The sequence below is a fragment of the Phacochoerus africanus genome, chromosome 16 (assembly GCF_016906955.1).
Source record: "Phacochoerus africanus isolate WHEZ1 chromosome 16, ROS_Pafr_v1, whole genome shotgun sequence".
In the NCBI taxonomy this organism is placed as follows: Eukaryota; Metazoa; Chordata; class Mammalia; order Artiodactyla; family Suidae; genus Phacochoerus; species Phacochoerus africanus.
Window position 1 is genome coordinate 3,325,944 of NC_062559.1, and position 17,399 is coordinate 3,343,342.

A 17,399-nucleotide genomic window follows, 5' to 3' on the forward strand; every position below is an offset into this window, starting at 1 on the left:
TGCTCTGCAGGACCTGGAGGGTGAACCTGGGAACCAGAACAGGAGGTGGCAGAGGTCCTAGCAAGACGGCTTCACAACGGGCAAGTCACGGCCCTCAGGCGACCCCCTCGGCCCTTGGAGGCATCCCAGAGGTCCCCCCTCGGCCCTTGGAGGCATCCCAGAGGTCCCCCCTCGGCCCTTGGAGGCATCCCAGAGGTCCCCCCCTGCCCTCGGCCCTTGGAGGCATCCCAGAGGTCCCCCCTTGGCCCTTGGAGGCATCCCAGAGGTCCCCCAACATCGGGACTCTTGGCTGTCAAACCTCACGGTGCCCGTGTCGTGTCCTGCCCTAAGAATCAAGCAACGCGGCAGCATTCTACTCTGTGCTTCGTTCTGCAGTTTTCTTGTTCAAAGAAAATGAAAGAACAATCTTACCCATGAGGAATTTTGCTCAGGACATAATATCCAGTGTAGGAGTGTTGATATATCTGAAACAGACAAGAAAACAAGAAACAAAAAAGAAAAAAAAAAAAAACAGGCATTGAGACAACGGTTGTGATTATGGTATTTTCAAATCGCTGTGAATCCTAATGAACAGCACTGGACCAAAAGGAGGCCACGAGGGGCCTGGAGGCGGGAAGTTAATTTGCAGGGTCCTTTGCCTTCCCCCGTGTGCACGTGGTTTCCCAGGCAGCCGGAGGCTGGATGTGGTCTCCATGACTACCTGGTTTGTGATTCAATCAGGAGGCACAGATTTCCAGCTCAACTAGATGTAGCCCGGAACTAATGAGGACACTGTGGTAGTTGGAGGCTGGCAGATCCGAGGCGGCGAGACCTGCGTACTGCGGGTGTCCCTGTAACCGTGGCGGATGCCGCTGCGTATCCTCCATGAGGGCAAGTTGCACCCCTGAAGCCAGGAGATGCTTAACGGGACCAGCTCCCCCTGTACGATGTGACGTGTGTGGCTGAGTGTCAGGGAGCGGTCAATAAACGAAAAACTCATCCAAAGGGGAGGGTGGCTTTCAAAACTAAGGTAAGGACAACAACAAAGCATTTCCAAATTCCGGTGGCCCCCACATCTCAGATGTCCCTTGTAAACTCCTGAGTCAGGAGCTCACTCCACCCCCACCCTGCAAATGCAGCGACGAGAATGCAAGGGACACCCCAAAAGAAGGGAGACCGTGCCTCCTTTCTCTCCAGCTTTCTGGACAGAGACGCCCCCGGGTGTGGAGCAGGGTCACTTCACCTCCTCTCCCTGTGGGACATCTGAGAGCTGGCCCCCCGCGGGGGCAGATGCTCAGTGACCAGCATTTGAAGACCGCCTTTCTAAAAATAACGCAGGGCAATAGGTGAGGGGCACCCAGGCCAGGAACACAGAGCAACCGCAGAGCTCCTGCTACGCTGGCTGCATGTGGGGGCTGACCGGCAGTGAGCCTGCAGAGGGAGCGGGCAGGATGAGCCAACAGCCCTGTCTCCCCGCCAGCATCAGGCCCTGAATGAATTTCCAGGAAATCTCAGTGGATCATCGTTCTTTGCAGAGAAAGGGCCCAGACCCAGACACACACACACACATAGCACTTAAGCCCCACTTTCATTTCTGGTGACCCCAAGTCTCCTGAAACAGAACTATGGGGTCGGGTGGCCTGCTGGAGGGCAGAAGATGGGCATGTGGCTGGAAATTAGTCTCAGTTCTGCTCTGGTTATGAAGAAATAACCTCCAGGGGGCAGCATGGTGAAGAAAACCTTACCGAGCTGCCAGGGCAGCTGGACCCCGACCGCGAGAACCTGCTGCTGTTGCAGAAGTGATGTGTGGGGCTCCCCCAGGAGAAGAAGGAAGGGGCCCCTGCAGCCTAGGGAGACACTGCTCAGAGGGCCTCCCCACCCCCGAAGGTCCTTGAGCTTTGACTAAGCGGCATCGCAGTCAGCTGGGACAGCATCTCGGATGCTAGAGCAGAAGCGGAGTGGATCCGTGTCGCTTCTCAGTTATGGCATCTGGTGCCATGTGGTGCAGTGTTTCTAAACTCTCCTTCCAAAAGCAGCCTTTCACGCTATTTATCTCATTTTATTTTCATAGTAACCCCAGGTGGGAAAAAGAGGACCTTTGCTCGTTAAGACACGGCGCCGAGGGCCACAAGGGTAGAGGAGGATGGAGGAGGGGCAAGGGAGGGGAGGGTGGAGGCAGAAGGAAGGCGAGGGAGGAGGGGTCGCTCTGCATCCTGAGTGCTGCGGGCTTGGTGGTCATTCCATACCCTGAGTGCTGTGGGCTTGGTGGTCACGCCATACCCTGAGTGCTGTGGGCTTGGTGACTCAGATGAACAGAACGTGGCAGCAATGATGGGGCCCTGTGGCCACCTGCTTGCCCCCTTTCAGACCATCTGCTCTGGGGAGGATGACTGCCATTTTGTGGGGACTCTTGGGCAGCCCCATGTGGTGAGCGCCAAGGCTCCTTCCCTTCCCATCAGATCACCAACAGCAGCAAGGAACTGGGCAGGGGGAGCTTGGAAGTGGATTCTCGCTCCCCCCCACCGCCCCCACCCCATCAGGTCCTCAGATGCCACAGTCCATCTGACAGCTGGATGGCCACCACTTGAGCAGTGAGCCAGAGCCGACAAGACAGCCACTCCAACAACGGGTCCTAAGTTTCTGACCCACAGTCACTGCAGGATAGCAAATGCTGGTGTCTAAAGCCACTGGGCTCCGGGTAGTTTCTAACGCAGTGATATAATAATAATACATCTAGTTTAAATCCAAAGAGAAAAGCCTGCCACTACATCAGATGCTCTCATCTCCCGCCAGCAGAGGACTGTGTGGAGTTACCGGGTTCCCTCCCTAGAAACATCCAGCAACTTCTAAAACAGACGGACACAGTCCCTATTAAAGGAGTGAGGGCCTCTGTGACCAGAGAGCAGCCAGAGGCACTGGCGGGGTGCTGTGGGGATGCTGCTGATCAAGCTGATGTGTGGGGGGGTGCTTTTCCGGAGCACCCGCTCTGTGTTGGGTGGTGCCGGCTCCTTAGCGTACTTGGGTCCATTCAATCTCTCTGAGGTCGTTGTTATTCTTTCATTTGTAACATAGGAAAGTTGAGTCAAACTCAAGCAAGATTTGATCTCAGGCCTGTTTTTCTCTGAATATACACTGAAAATTGCCCGAACAAAGGGTACCTTCTCAAGTTACAAGTCCACGTTGAATACTGTCCACTGAAAAATCCAGGATACCAACAGGTAGAATAAATATGCAAAGTAAGACAGAATAAAAATGCAAATATGGAAGGACACATACTGCCTTTCCTGGTTGAAGCGCTCCTCATTTAATCCATCTGGAAACAGTGATTTCAACCCATTCTCTGGTTATGACAGTCCCAAATCTCTAGACATATCTTCTGTTTATGTTTGTATTTATTTATTTGGCCACACCTGCGGCATAAGGATGTTTCTGGGCACAGAGACCAAATCCGAGCCACAGCTGCGACCTGCACCACAGGTGCAGCAATGCCACACCAGGAACTGTGCACACTTCTTTAATGACACCTGAAAATGACCCTGACATTCAACTCTGTGAATATCTTCTGAGTGGAACCAATGAGAGAAAGGAGGACAAAATGAAAATAACCGACAGGCCATGATAAGGAGAAGACTAGAGGGCTATCCATTTCCAATACTCCATCTGTACTGCCAGGTAAAAGCACGTATGGATGGGAAACGTAACAGAACATCTGGCAAACAAATCACGCATTAGAAAGATCCAAATGAAATGCAAGTCAAGAGGTAGAGACAGATAAAACCCGAGATGCTAGATCTGCTGAGTATACAAGCGAGGGAAGCATTCTAGGGGAAACTGCTAATGCCAATGGAAAGCCTCGAAAATGAAAGTTCAATTATGACTCAAGCGCCGCTCAAAAAAAATGGGGGCGTGGGAGGAGGATGAAATGATTTCCTCATCGCTCCGAGACGAAATCATCAAATATCATTCTTTTCTGCAAAATCTTCCCTCGACCTGGAGCCCAAGGAACCACAGGCAAAAGGAAACAACTTTGAAAGAGAACAAATTTCAAGAGTTTTGATTCGCACAATGCCTTATCTTCAAGGCTTTTTAAAAAAGCTTCATCTCATGGAGGAATTTTTTCCTTGGAGAGAGAACTTTTTTTTTTTGTGGTCTCTGTCCATTGTGTTTCTGTTTCTTCTTCCTTTAAAAACGACTCTAAATACTTCTGATCACGGGAAAAAGTATAAAGAGTTGGAAATGGGTAAGTCTGATTGAGATTTTTCCCTGGGAGGGCAGTTGTGGAAGTTCACAAACATGAATTCCTTTGGTTTCCTCCGACACCATCAAATTTCTCTTGGGAAATGAAAGCATGAAACCTTGTTGCTCAAAACCCGTTCTCAGGATGGGAAAACAATTTCAGCATTCTTATTTTAAAAATAATCATGCAAAAGAGTTGATATTGGCATTCAACGAACGGAATAAAATAACCAGTCAAGGGTTTATCTCGGGCTAAGTTCATATTTGGCCGGCTTCTACTGTTTCTGAAGCATCACTCTGGCCACAGCTTCTTTCTCATCCTCTTCCCTCCATCACCCCATGAGCCACACTCTTGATTTCTCTCTGGTCCTTCCCACCTCAGCCCCACTCCGCAGACGGTCACAGGCTCACTTTTCATCCTTTTTATGAAAGCATCCGCTCTTGCAGTTTTAAACCATTATTACCTGAATACTGGTAATTTCACAGACCTACCTCCTCCACTGTAGACTAAGGAACTGGATTTCCACCCAGGCAGCTCCATCTTACGCCTCACAAGCACCCAAACCTCAATATTCTCCAAATAAACTCTTCAAAACCCTGACAACCAAGTTCTCCTTTCATAGGTCCTATCTCAGTTGGGGGCGCTCCCATCTGTTCAGTAAACCGAGTGAAAACCTCGTTTTCCTGGATTCCAGTGTGCCTCCTTCCTCCTCTTACTCAATTCAATCCATCCCCAAATTGTGCCGAACGTACTTCCTGCGTTCTTCTCAAATCCGTCACCCGCTTCCCATCCCTGGGGCAAGGGTCTTACTCTAGGGCTCCCTCCATCCTTCTTCTCCAGGGCTGACCTCCGAGACCTTGACCCCATTCCCTTCTGCTTCCGGCGAACTCTGTCCGCTCCCTGACCACAGAATGCCCTGCCATACTGTTTTCATCAAGCCCTCTCATTGCTCTCTTCTCCCAAATCTACAGAATTCAAATCTCCCACATTAAAAAAATCCCTGGCCCCTGAGCTCTCCTTCTTTAAAATGCTCACAGTGCTTCATGAGAAAGGTCTACACTGCTTCAGTTTCCAGCCCTTCAAACCCACTGCGTCATCCTCCCAACGTCTTCGCACTTCACCTCTAAGGGGATGTCCTGCTGCCAGATGCAGTGGCATCTTGCTAACGTCCATCTGCTCAGTCCCTGCGGGGTCTGTCATAAAGAGGATGGGGGCCCTGCTCCCCGCTTCATCCCACAACACGGCCCTACCCTCCACCTCCTCCTGCTTTCCACCTCCCCCCCCCCCCCCCCCCCCACCACCTACCTGCTTCTCCTGCTGCCACAGACCCCTTGAACGGATGCAGGCACCCACCTGCCACTCTTGGGGGGTTCCCCTTGTTGGTCAACACCCCAGATCTGGAAGATCCCATTGAGCTCTGGTTTCTTTTTTTTTCTTTTAGAGACGCACCTGCAGCACATAGAGCCGTAGCTGCCGGCCCACACCACAGCCACAGCAACACAGGCTACTCCTGTGGGGTCCAGTTGCGTCTGCGACCTACACCACAGCTCATGGCAACACCAGATCCTTAACCCACTGAAGGAGGCCAGAGATTGAACCTGCATCCTCATGGATACTAATCAGGTTCTTAACCCACTGAGCCACAACAGGAACTCCCCTTTCTGCTTTCTTTTGTGGCTTCTTCCTGGATTCATATTTTTATAGTTGACCTATCTGCTGAGGTCCAGGCTTATTATATTGGCTTGGTTGGCCTTTCTGCATAAGACGTTTTTATCCCAAACTTTTACACCAAATAAGCTTTTGAAATCCTCAGTTGAAAATACTGGGATTAGCTCCAATCATTCCTGTTTCTTCCCTTCCCTTACTGTCCATATACAATTGGTTTCCAGGTTTCATGGGACTTTGTAACTTTGGAAATGTCCCTTCAATTCATAGCACATTGTCCCCTCCCACCCAGTGACAACGCCCTAGCTTGGGATGCCTGAGTGACCACAGGGACCCTCCAGCTGGTGCTCCCCGCTCGGCCCCACAGCCCAGAGAACTCCCTTGACAATGAACAAGTCCGGGGCGTGGCGGCTGGGGGCAGGGTGGTGTGGTTTGGAACAGTTTGGGACGAGGATGCAACTGCTCCTGAGTAGCCCCTACTATCCTTACACGGTGGTAGAGGAAGACACAGGCTCAGTCCTCAGCCTGCTGATCACGTGATGGGAGAACTCAGCCAAAGCACTGAACTTCTGAGCCGTAGAGAGGTCTGAGCTGTGAGTATGTGCTTAGAAAGTTCAAACCACGGGAAAGGAAGCGCTGCTCTAGTTTACATTTTCAGGAGAATTATACGAGCGACTAGCGTTGTATGAGAGCCACGAAACTCTTTTTTTTTTTTCTCTCTCTCTCTCTACTGTTTTGGACTGTAAGGAAACAGGAAGTCCACTGAGAAGGGCACAGTGGGAGCTGACCTAGTTCCGGGGCTGGTGGCGGGAAGAAAACACCTGAGATTTTGCCCTTTGGACTGGGCGCCGGGTCAGCACCATCTCTCTATTTATTGGCGTTCCAATAAGGAGATGGATGGTCTCCTGGAGGGGTGAGCTCCCCAGCAGAGGTGGGATTCAAGCAGAGGCTGGAGAGCTGCTGTGAGGGCTGTTCCAGAAGGGGTGCGTGCAATCCCCAGCAGACCGCTCCAGCGGAATGACTGCCCCTTTCTGATTTGATCCTATACGCTACTCATAAAGGAAATTAAACCCACAGGAGCGTGGGGATGAGCTCAGAGTAGGATTCTCCCAAGCTGGGGTCAAGGTCATCATGCCTGGAACCTGTGATTAAGGAAACAAGATGCAGCAAGTGAGGTGAAGAGAGGCTAAAAGTACTGGGGAAGATTAACACAGGAAAAGGACAGATTCGGCAGGCAAAGAGGCGAGAGCTAGAAACCAGACGGCTCAAAAAGAAGAAGAATTGGCAGTTCCACTTGTGGCTCTGCAGTAATGAGCTCAACTAGTACCCAAGAGGGCACAGGTTCGATCCCTGGCCTCGCTCAGTGGGTTCAGGATCTGGCATTGCCGTGATCGGTGGCGTAGCCCAGTGGTTACAGCTCCGATTTGACCCCTAGCCTAGAACCGTCCATATGCCGCAGGTGCAGCCCTAAAAAGACCAAAAAAAAAAAAAAGAAAAAGAAAAGAAAAGAAAAATTATCTGCAGGAGGGGTATGATGATGAGGAGAGAGAGGGAGAGAGAGAGAGAGAGAGAAGCCTGGGAGGAAAAAAGAAAAACTCTAAAAAGAAGCTGGAAAAGATGTTCTCGGCTTTAAAATCGGAGACAATACAGGGTTGACCCGAGGGTCTCTCTCACAATTTCGAAGGTTCTGTTGCCAAAAGAGAAGGACAATTCCACGAGGTCCTGGCTGGCAGTACCCACTTCTACTCAAGAAGGACGCCCAGCCAGTCCCCGGGAGAAAGTAAGCAGTCTGCGGCCACACCCGAGCCGAGGTTTTGTGGACTGTGCCAGACACTTCGGGGGGGTGGGGGCGGGCAGGGCACTGCGACGCCACTTGTGTTCCCCCGGAGGCTCCGTGGAAACAGCGCTGTGAGGGGATAAGGGATGTCCCAGGAGAGGCGCAGGTGTCACTGCACAGGGTGAGGAGGCTGGACCCGCGCAGACACCCGAGCGGGCACCCGTCCCACGCCTCGCAGCGTCTCCTCGTGTCCATGACAACCCGCAGGAAGGCGGCACAGATCGCACAGTCAAGCCGGAACCCCTGCGGCCCCTCCGCCAGTGGACGTGCGGAGAGATGAGCCAGGGAAGGGACCCTCCCTTTTTTTCAAAAACACTTCGCCAGCGGCCACGTGACAGTATGCTCCTACATCCTGGTCCCGACACATGCTTCTGAGCCCCCTGCCCCCGGCTTCGGGATTAACCCCTCCCGCAGCAGCCGCCCTGCTTCGGAGAAGCCCTGGAAGACATGCCGTGTGTGTCCGGCTAATGAGCCGGTGGGTCTGCAGGGTGGAGAGGCTCCCGCTCCCCGACGGTTCCACCCAGGTCCTCCTCTGAATAAGTAAAACAAATGAGCACATCTTTAATGGGCGATGAGACTCAAGCTCACCAGGTCTCGGGGTCCTTCTGGGAAAAGACGATGAATATCTTATCCAGAAACCCTTTCCCTGAACCTTTGGGGAAACGGACCCAGCCGAAGGTGTTGCTTTTTTTCCAGGAGGAAGACCTGTGGGACCCAACACTCCAGAGCAGGTGCCTGGGTGGGCTGGAGTCTGGGAGGGAGACACCTGAGAGATGGCTGGGGCAGGTGGCCTGCCCTGAAGAGAGAAGAGGAAGGGGAGGTGGCGGCCGGCCCTACGGTTTCAAAGAGCTTTGCAAGTGCGCCCAGACCTGTTCTTCGCACCAAGGAAGGGTGATGCGGCCGAGCACCTGTGATAAGGAAGCAGTTTCAGCCCAGGGATGCTCACATCTGGGGATTAAAGCTTGTCTCCATGGGGACAAGGCTTCCTGGCCCCTGGTAACAAAAGTATGGAAGCTGGGTTGGCTGGGGCATCAGGGAAAATGCAGGGGGCGGTGACACTGAATCTGGTGACCCTAAACGTCCTCCCCATTCAGGGGTTCCCTCAAGTCCCAGGGAGGGCTACCCCCCCCCCCGGCTGCACCCCCGCCCCCGCGCTCTGGATGCTGCCCAAGTGGAACCTCATCTCCGTGTAGGGGGACCTCCGTGTAGGTCTCCAGGCTCAGCCTCAGCGCGTCCCGTCTGACAAGCTGCTGGCCGTGCAGGGGGTGATCAAGTCCCGCCCGCGTGCCGAGTCCACCTGCCTTCCTCTCCCAGACTCTGCAGAAATCTCATCTCTCCTCAGAGTCTGTCTCTGCCAATTTTTAATCTCCCAATTCATTCACCATCCTTCCTGGACGCGATCCCCAGCGACCCAGCATCGGGCCAGAACATGCACCTCCTGCTGGTCTCCGTGAATTCCAAGCCCTGATGCTGAGGCTGATGAGGTTGGAAGGCTTCCTGGAGGCATCAGTCCTCACAGAGCAGCTGCCCCTTTCTGCCAGAAGGTCACGGTCACCTCTACAGCACTCGCTGCACCTGGTGCATATCTTCTCACACTCTGCCAGGGTCGTCCGTTTTGTGCCGTGAAGTTAAACTTCTTGCTGTGATGATTTACACTGAAACATTCTAAAGAGGGCCCCACGTGACTAGAAACAAATGGAAAATTATTTTTTGGCCGCACGCATGGCCCGTGGAAGTTCCCGGGCCAGGGCTTGAACCCAGCCAGCAGTGACCCACTGCTGCAGGGACAACGTCAAGTCCTCAACCCACTGAGCCACATGGGAACTCCCACAGGCAAATATTTAGTAAGAAAAGAAACATGTTCAGCTCCTAGTGATATAAGATAAATGTTAGGAAACAATTCCATCTAAACAAAATGTGCTTTGCTTTTCCCCACGGCCATGCCTTCCCCATGATACAGAACCCACAGTTCAGGGTCACACCCCAGCAAGAGTGAACCAGAGAGACACAGAGCGGCCAGTTTCAAACTGCGAATGTCATGAAAAACACTTTGGATTCAGGATTTGCATCTCACCTCCTCTCCTCCTGGGTCACTGCTCTTCCCCTAAACTCTAAATTTAAGAGAGAAGGGGTGGCAATTTCCTCTTGGGGCTTGCGGTCTCTTCAAATGCCCAGTTCTCTCTCTGTACACACCCACCCTGTTACGCTCTAGTTTCTGCCTTGTCTTTTCTTTTCTTCCTTCCTTCCTTTCTTTTTGGCTTCACCCACAGCATGCAGAAGTTCCTGGGCCAGGAATCGAACCCACCCCACAGCAGTGACTTGAGCCACAGGCAACCAGGTCCTTAACCGCTAGGCCACCAGGGAACTCTCTCTGATTCATTCTTTTGGGACCATCCCCCATTCATCTAACTTATTAATAGAGAGGTTTCTTTCATCCTCTTCCTCCTTCACACACAATACTCTCCAGGGATGAGTGATTATGAGAACACTGGAGCAGAAAAACAATTAAACGTGAGGATTGCATCTACATAAAGACCGTATCTCAGAAATGAATGGCAAAACTTTCAGCTGTGTTTCGGATCCTGTTTACAAATATCCATTTCAGAGCATCCCTGAGATCCAGAAATAGCTGAGTAATTCTTCTTTAATCACTTCCTGCGGTTTCCACTTTGACATGTCAATTCAAGCGGCATGTCCATGTGTCTTGGGCTCATCTTCTGGAAGCAGATGAAATCGGCCACCGCGTTGCTAGGGAGAAACCCCAGATTCGAAAGAAGCGTTCCAGGAGGTTTTTCCTTCCTAACTAGTTTTCAAGGACACACACCGGTGCGCCCCGACGTCCTCCAGGCTCCGTCACTCCCCAACCTCTGCGTGACCGGCCGCTAAGAAAGGATGTTCAGGTGGCCATACGTCTTCATTGCCGTCTCTGTTCCGCTGTGTTGCCAGGGCCTGCTGACCACCTGTAGTGCCTGAGATGAGACAACATTTTTCTTTTCTTGCTTTCTTTTCTGTCTTTTCTCACTGCATATATTGCCTGTAGGACCAGCCTTGTAGAGACGGAAGATAAAAATAAATAAGACGTCCCCCCATGGTAAACGTCTTGAGAATTTCCAAACTGTTTTTTTTCTGTATCCTTCACCTTGACCCTCACAGCACCTGCTCCTCTGGCTGGAGGAGTCTCTCCTCGCTTCATCTTTGACAGGAAGAAACGGAGGCTCAGGGATGCAAAGCGATTGGTCTGAGGTCATAGAATGTGGCAGGACGAGAATGGGGGGTTACTGTCTCTTTGGGTGTCGCTTAAAGTTGCTTCCACTAAAACAGGCTGGTGAGAGAGCATTTCCTACCCTAAAGACCCTTCTTTTTTTTTTTTTTTTTTTTGTGAACCAGCCGGAAAGGCTATCGGTAGATCCAATTCAGGAGAACAATATAAAGAAGAAACCAACAGTGAAACGCTTCACCCAGCGTCATCACCAGCTTGCCGACTGAATGAGACGGGTTGCCAGCCACACGATGTCAAGGCCTCGGGGAAACAGCACCGAATCCTGGGGATCCTGGGACAGAGTGAGGCTCGGAGAGGAAGGAGGACGCGGAGGTGGGTGACCTGGGAGGGTGGCTCACTTTCAGCTGTAGGGCCGAGCCTCTGCACCTGCACCTTGCACGGCAGCTCACTGGCTTCTCGTCCTTCTCTGAGTACATTGCGAGCCCCCTGACCCCTGGTCTCTCGTGGCCCTGAAGGTCAAGGGCACGGGGCTCGTTTCCAAGGGCAGATATGGAAGACGCGGGGTTCTCTTCTCTGGGTGCTGACGGATGGAGCCTCATCTGGCACTTACCCATCGTGATATAGAGACCAACACCTATGCCTCCGTCCTGCCTGCACGAGAAGGTGCCCTGGACGTGCCCACCTGCTCTCGGGGCCCCGGCTGCGTCTAAACCAGGCCTCCACCAAGGCCCGTGGAAAGAAGTCCAGCACCCTCATCCTTCTCCACCTGTCTTTTCTCTTTTTCCGCTAAACCTCTGAATGTGTGTGTGTCCGCACGAGGCTGAAGAGCTGGTTGCTCGCTTCGTGGCGAGTCCATTTCATGCCACCAGCATTCGCAGCACATTTCCAGGGCTGCAGTTTTCATCACCGGCTCCGCATCTCTGCGTCGATCCTCCTTGAGCCCATTTATCCGTGTCCAAGGCGAGGGCGTCTCTCCCCTCAGCCGCCTCCTGACGTTCCCGTTTATGTGCCGCAGGAGCCCCTCTGGGGTCCCACGCAGGGTGAGGTTTGGACGTGGGACCCATCAGCTGGTCTCTCTCCATCCCTTCCTTTTCCCTTCCTCCTGACCCCTCGGACCCCAGGACAGGCCCCCGTCTCTCAGGAATGTTCGAACATGCTTCCCTTTGCCCCGCAGTCCTTGTAGATCCACGCCTTTCATCTCGAACTTCCCCAGGTCCCCTTGCCTCCCGGGTCGTGCTCAAACTCTTTAACGCGGCATCAAGACGGCCTGCCTGGGCAGCGTATTGGTGAGACCCCCTCCCTCGGGGGTTCGTGTCCATCAGCTGGTGTCGGAGGGGAAGCAAGGGCTGGAGCTTTCCCTGCAAACGGCCAGGGTGCTCCTGAACCCCGAGCCCTGGCTCCACAAAGACACGACGCGAGCCGAGTGGCCCATGCAGGAGGCTTAGCGCCGCCCGGAACAGAGTCTCAGGGCAACTGGACAGGTCCATGGAAGTGTGTTCTCTCACCCACACTCAGCAGAGGGTTTTCTGCAACCGAAAGGCATCCTTCTGTATGAGACACCCAGGGTTGTGTATCCAAGCTGATTCAGCTAAACATTGAGAGTTCTTTCTTTTCTTAAATTGAAGTCTCTGAGTTCCCATTGTGGCTCAGAGGTAACGAACCGAAGTAGTATCAATGAGGATGCAGATTCGATCCCGGCCTCGATTAAGTGGGTTAAGGATCTGGCATTGCTGTGAGCTGTGGCTGTGGCATAGGCTGGCAGCTGCCACTCTGGTTTGATCCCTAGCCAGGGGACATCCCGTATGTTGCAGGTGCGTGCCCTAAAAAGAAAGAAAAAAAATGGAGTTCCCATCATGGTGCAGTGGTTAATGAATCTGACTAGGAAACCATGAGGTTGCGGTGGTTGATCCCTGGCCTTATCAGTGGGTTAAGGGTCCGGCATTGCCGTGAGCCTGTGGTGTAGGTCGCAGACCGTGGCTCAGGTCCCGCATTGCTGTGGCTGTGGCGTAGACCGGTGGCTTGCAGCTCCACTTAGACCCCTAGCCTGGAACCTCCATATGCCGCAGGAGCGGCCCTAGAAAAGGCAAAAGAGACAAAAAAAAAAAGAAAAAAAAGAAGAGTGGTTGATTTACAATGCTGTGTTAATTTCTGCTGTACAGCCAAGTGTGACTATTGAATAGTGGGTAAGACTTGCATCCCAGCCCTGAGAGTGATTCCAGATAATCCAGTGGGTCTCATTCAACTGGACAACCACACACACATGAACACAGGGGTAACCAGGTGCCCACAGGTCCACCCTATGTTTCCAGAATAACGAAATCTGGCACGTGTGATTATTACGCTATAACCACCCTCTCTCTGACTTCTTTTTTTTTTTTTTCAGGGGTCGCTCCCACAGCACTATGGAATTTCCCAGGCTAGGGGTCACATCGGTAGCTGTCAGCTGCCAGCCTACTCCACAGCCCACAGCAACGCCGGATCCTTAACCCACTGAGCGGTGCCAGGGATTGAACTCGAGTCCCTCATGGATACTGGTAATTCATTCCACTGCACCACAACGGGCACTTCTCCAATGTCTTCTCGATTTGGAATTACTAGAATATAATGGTCATTGTTACTATACAGTTGCCACCCAGACAGGCACAGAGAAAGTGGAGTGGTCAAAACTCGGCAGGAAAAACAGGCAACAAATGGTTTGTCTGGAGCCATCTGTTCCAGGATGTTTTATACACATATGTTTGCGTGTGTATATATACACACATATAATTAACTGTATACATATCATTTTATATATACATCTGGTTATATATATAAAATAAACCACAAGCAGGAGGTACTAATCTCCCTCGTTATTCGCTGCTCTGTGAACTGACCCTCCTACTGGCAGATAAGAAATTATTTTCTCCGTTTAACAAGGGGAAAGGCACGTGGTAAAAGAAATTCCGCAAGGAAGTGGTGGAATGCGTCCAAGGACAGACAAACGAAGCACAGGCAGGGAGACCGTGGCTGAGCGCATCTCTGATAAGGACCCACAAAGCACCTGCGGGGCTGAGGGCCCCCTCTCTGCACCAGGTGGCTCCCTGCTCCACCCGGCACATGCCCCCTTCCCGAGTCTCAAGGGTGGATGTACACGCCAGCGCTGGATGGCACTGTTTTCTGGCATGTGCTCTGTGTCCAGCTCGAGGGGAGAGGAGATGCACTGGAAATGCGAGGGGAGGCGGCTGGGAGACGAGCAGTGAACACAGGGCAAGGATGATGAAAACTTCCCAGACCAGAGGCTGGGAAAGACCATTTTTTTATCAAGTTAGAAGAGGTGAAATAACCGATTTAGAAAGCACGTGTTGCCTACGACCAGACAAAGTCTACGGGATGCAGCGAAAGCAGTCTCAGAGGGACGTCTGCAGCAATAACAAGCCCTTCCTCAAAAACAAGAATGAGCCTCAAGCAAAACAAGCTAACCTGCCACCGAAAAGGAAGAGAAAAAGAAGAGCCAAACAAAAATCTAAAGTCAGCAGGAGGGAAGAAATAATAAAGACCAGAGAGAAAAATGAACAAATAATAGAGACCCCAAAACATGATAAAAAAGAAAGTGCATGTTGACCAAATGTGAAAAAGGCCCTTGGGAGTTCTGGTGTGGCTCAGCAGGTTACAAACCCCACTAGTATTGATGAGGTTTCAGGTTCGATCCCTGGCCTCGCTCAGTGGGTTAAGGATCCGGCATTACCGTGAGCTGTGGTGTAGGTCGCAGATGTGGCTCAGATCTGGGGTTGCTGAGGCTATGGTGTAGGCTGGCAGCTGCAGCTCCGATGTGACCCCTAGCCTGGAAACTTCCAATATGCTACAAGTGTGGCCCTAAATAAGCAAAAAAAGAAAAAAAAAGAAAATAAAAGAGAAAAAAAAAGGCCTATAATCAACTGGTTACGTAGACATAGGGTTTACACCAACTTTTAACAACCTCGCAGGGTTAATACACACTCTAAACATTACAGGCCCATTCCAGCAGTCTGCCCAAATCACGCCACAGTTGCCAGGAGAAGATGAAAACAGACAAATCCCAGAGGAGGAAAAGTAGCTGGAAACAATGAAAAAAATCAGGTCCGGAGTTGACTCTCCTCGGGAAGAAAAGAACTTTGAAAATGGAGTGGGGCTTTCAATGCTGTGTTGTAAGAATAGCTTTTATTTTCATCGATGAGCGTCTCTGTATTTCTCAGGTCTTAAAAGACGTAAGGGGCGGGGTCTCCCCAAGTGAAGGAAAAGTGATCTTAAAGTGGCATTTACGTAACCTAGTGTGAATGATTTTGTCATTGTGGACGGGGAGGGACCTAACCAAAATGATACGGGAAAGTGGCTGTCTGCGGGTTGTAGGATAGAATGATGCCAGGAAGGCAGGAACTAAGCCCACAGAGATGCTGAGAAGCGGTGCCTCCTGGTCGCTGATGGGACCAAATGATTGTAGGAGATTCCGTGGGCAGGGTCAAAAGAAGGAAAAAGTCGGTGTAAAGCCATCCTTGAAACTCTCCTTGGGATGCAGAGGGGAAAAACGGCAGCCCACGGGCGTCTTTACCAGTCCTTCTGCACGTCCCCGTCCACATGGGCAATGCGGGTGGTGTGGGAAATTCTGTGTCCCACACAGAGGGGCTCTAGGAATATAGTCTGTCTCGTTTGACAATTCCAAAGGCATTTGAGGAATCACGCGATGTTTTGGCCTTCGAAAGGGTGTTTTCAACCAGGGTTAGAGGAGGAGCGGGCGGCGTTTTAAAGCACGGCATCCAGACACTGCGTGATTATGATGGGGCTGACATCAAGAAGTGATCAGTCGCTCCCGACTCTACATTTGGCATATGCTCAATGTCCTCTAAGGAGCCTTTAAGGAAGAAATCCTTCCACATTTGGGCTGGGTTGCCGAGGTTCTGTAGCGCTGTTCCCTGAGCTAAAAATACCGAAGCTAATTAGCTCGCGCAGCTCTTCAGGACTCGCCAGATGGCAATTCAAGGCGTGTTCTGAGTTCGGTGCTGCGCAGAGTGTTGCAAGGTGCGGTTCCCAGACCATTGAACTTTGCATCAGAATCACACATAGGGCGCTGCTTGCTGAAAATGCAGATTCCTGGGCCCATGCGATTTACTGCATCCGAGTCGGTGGGGCTTGGATCTGCACTTCGGCAAAACCATACAGATACTTACTGATTCCCATGCTGTGGCACACTTATTAAGTCAACTGTACTCCCATAAAATATTAAAACAAACAGGCAACACACAACCACACCAACACAAACCCACTAAAACAAGCATTCCCTGGACAAGTGCACTTGGTGTTTGGAGAACCTCTGTCCAAGGTACCCGGTGTTCAAGTGGCTCCAAAGAGTTAGTTACCCGGGACCTTTATTTTTATTTTATTTTATTTTTATTTATTTATTTATTTTTTGTCTTTTTTGCTATTTCTGGGGCCGCCTCTCCCGTGGCGTATGGAGGTTCCAGGCTAGGGGTCGAATCGCAGCTGTAGCCACCGGCCCTACACCAGAGCCACAGCACGCGGGATTCCGAAGGCGGCGTCTGCAACCTACACCACAGCTCACGGCAACGCCGGATCATTACCCACTGAGCAAGGGCAAGGGACCGAACCCGCAACCTCATGGTTACTAGTCGGATTCGTGAACCACTGCGCCACGACGGAACTCCCACCCGGGACCTTTTAAAAGCAACCTTTTGGGATGCTCAAGCCCAACCACCAGAGGAGCTTGACTTCTGAATGCATTCGTGTCAGGTGACGCTAATGTGCAAAGCAGGTGCACCGGCCTCCTCCAAGGCCACCTCTGGGTGCTACTGTACATCCACCTTGTCTGCACACACACACAGCACAACACACACAACACAGACACACACACAGACAGACACACACACACAGACAGACAGACAGACACACACACACACACAGACACACACACACACAGACACAGACACACACACACACACACACACACACACACACACACGCGCGCCAACAAGGGACTCAGCCGTGGTCCACATCAGCGCTGGGCTATCAGTTTCATCACTGAAGGCTCTTGGGGTTCTCTCAAGAGTTTCTGCCTAAAGCACTGTATACTCCCCCGACCGCTCATCCACCACAAATCGGAACCTTCCCTCCCAGGCGCATGGCTCAGGGTTTCCACAAAAGTGATCACACATCACTGGTGGCAAGCAAGGCACTGCACAACCCATTCTTTTCATTGTCCCGACTCTTGATTTGTCTCATGCATAACAAGAGGATAAAAGCAGCACCTCCAACCTGGACTTGATTGGATTGGTTGCGGAGGACAGAACAGTGAGAGGTGGCAGTGTTAGGCTTAGGCTGATCAGCAGATACTAGAGAACAGGCGATGAATCATGAACACGGAGTCAAGTGCCCCAGGTGTGAGAAACACTGGGGTGACAACGGGTAGCACTGAGCAGGGAGAGCCTCTCGGC

At 51.7% G+C, this 17,399-nt stretch overlaps 1 protein-coding gene across 1 annotated transcript in view; it reads right to left on the reverse strand.

The window, feature by feature from the left end:
• Positions 1 to 407: 407 nt before the first annotated feature.
• The window catches only part of LOC125117757 (dipeptidyl aminopeptidase-like protein 6), a 555,755-nt gene continuing 538,763 nt past the window's right edge, over positions 408 to 17,399 (reverse strand). Inside the window, exon 6 of the mRNA XM_047763847.1 lies at positions 408 to 464. Within this exon, the coding sequence (XP_047619803.1) occupies positions 408 to 464 (57 nt within the window). The remainder of the gene's footprint in view (positions 465 to 17,399) is intronic.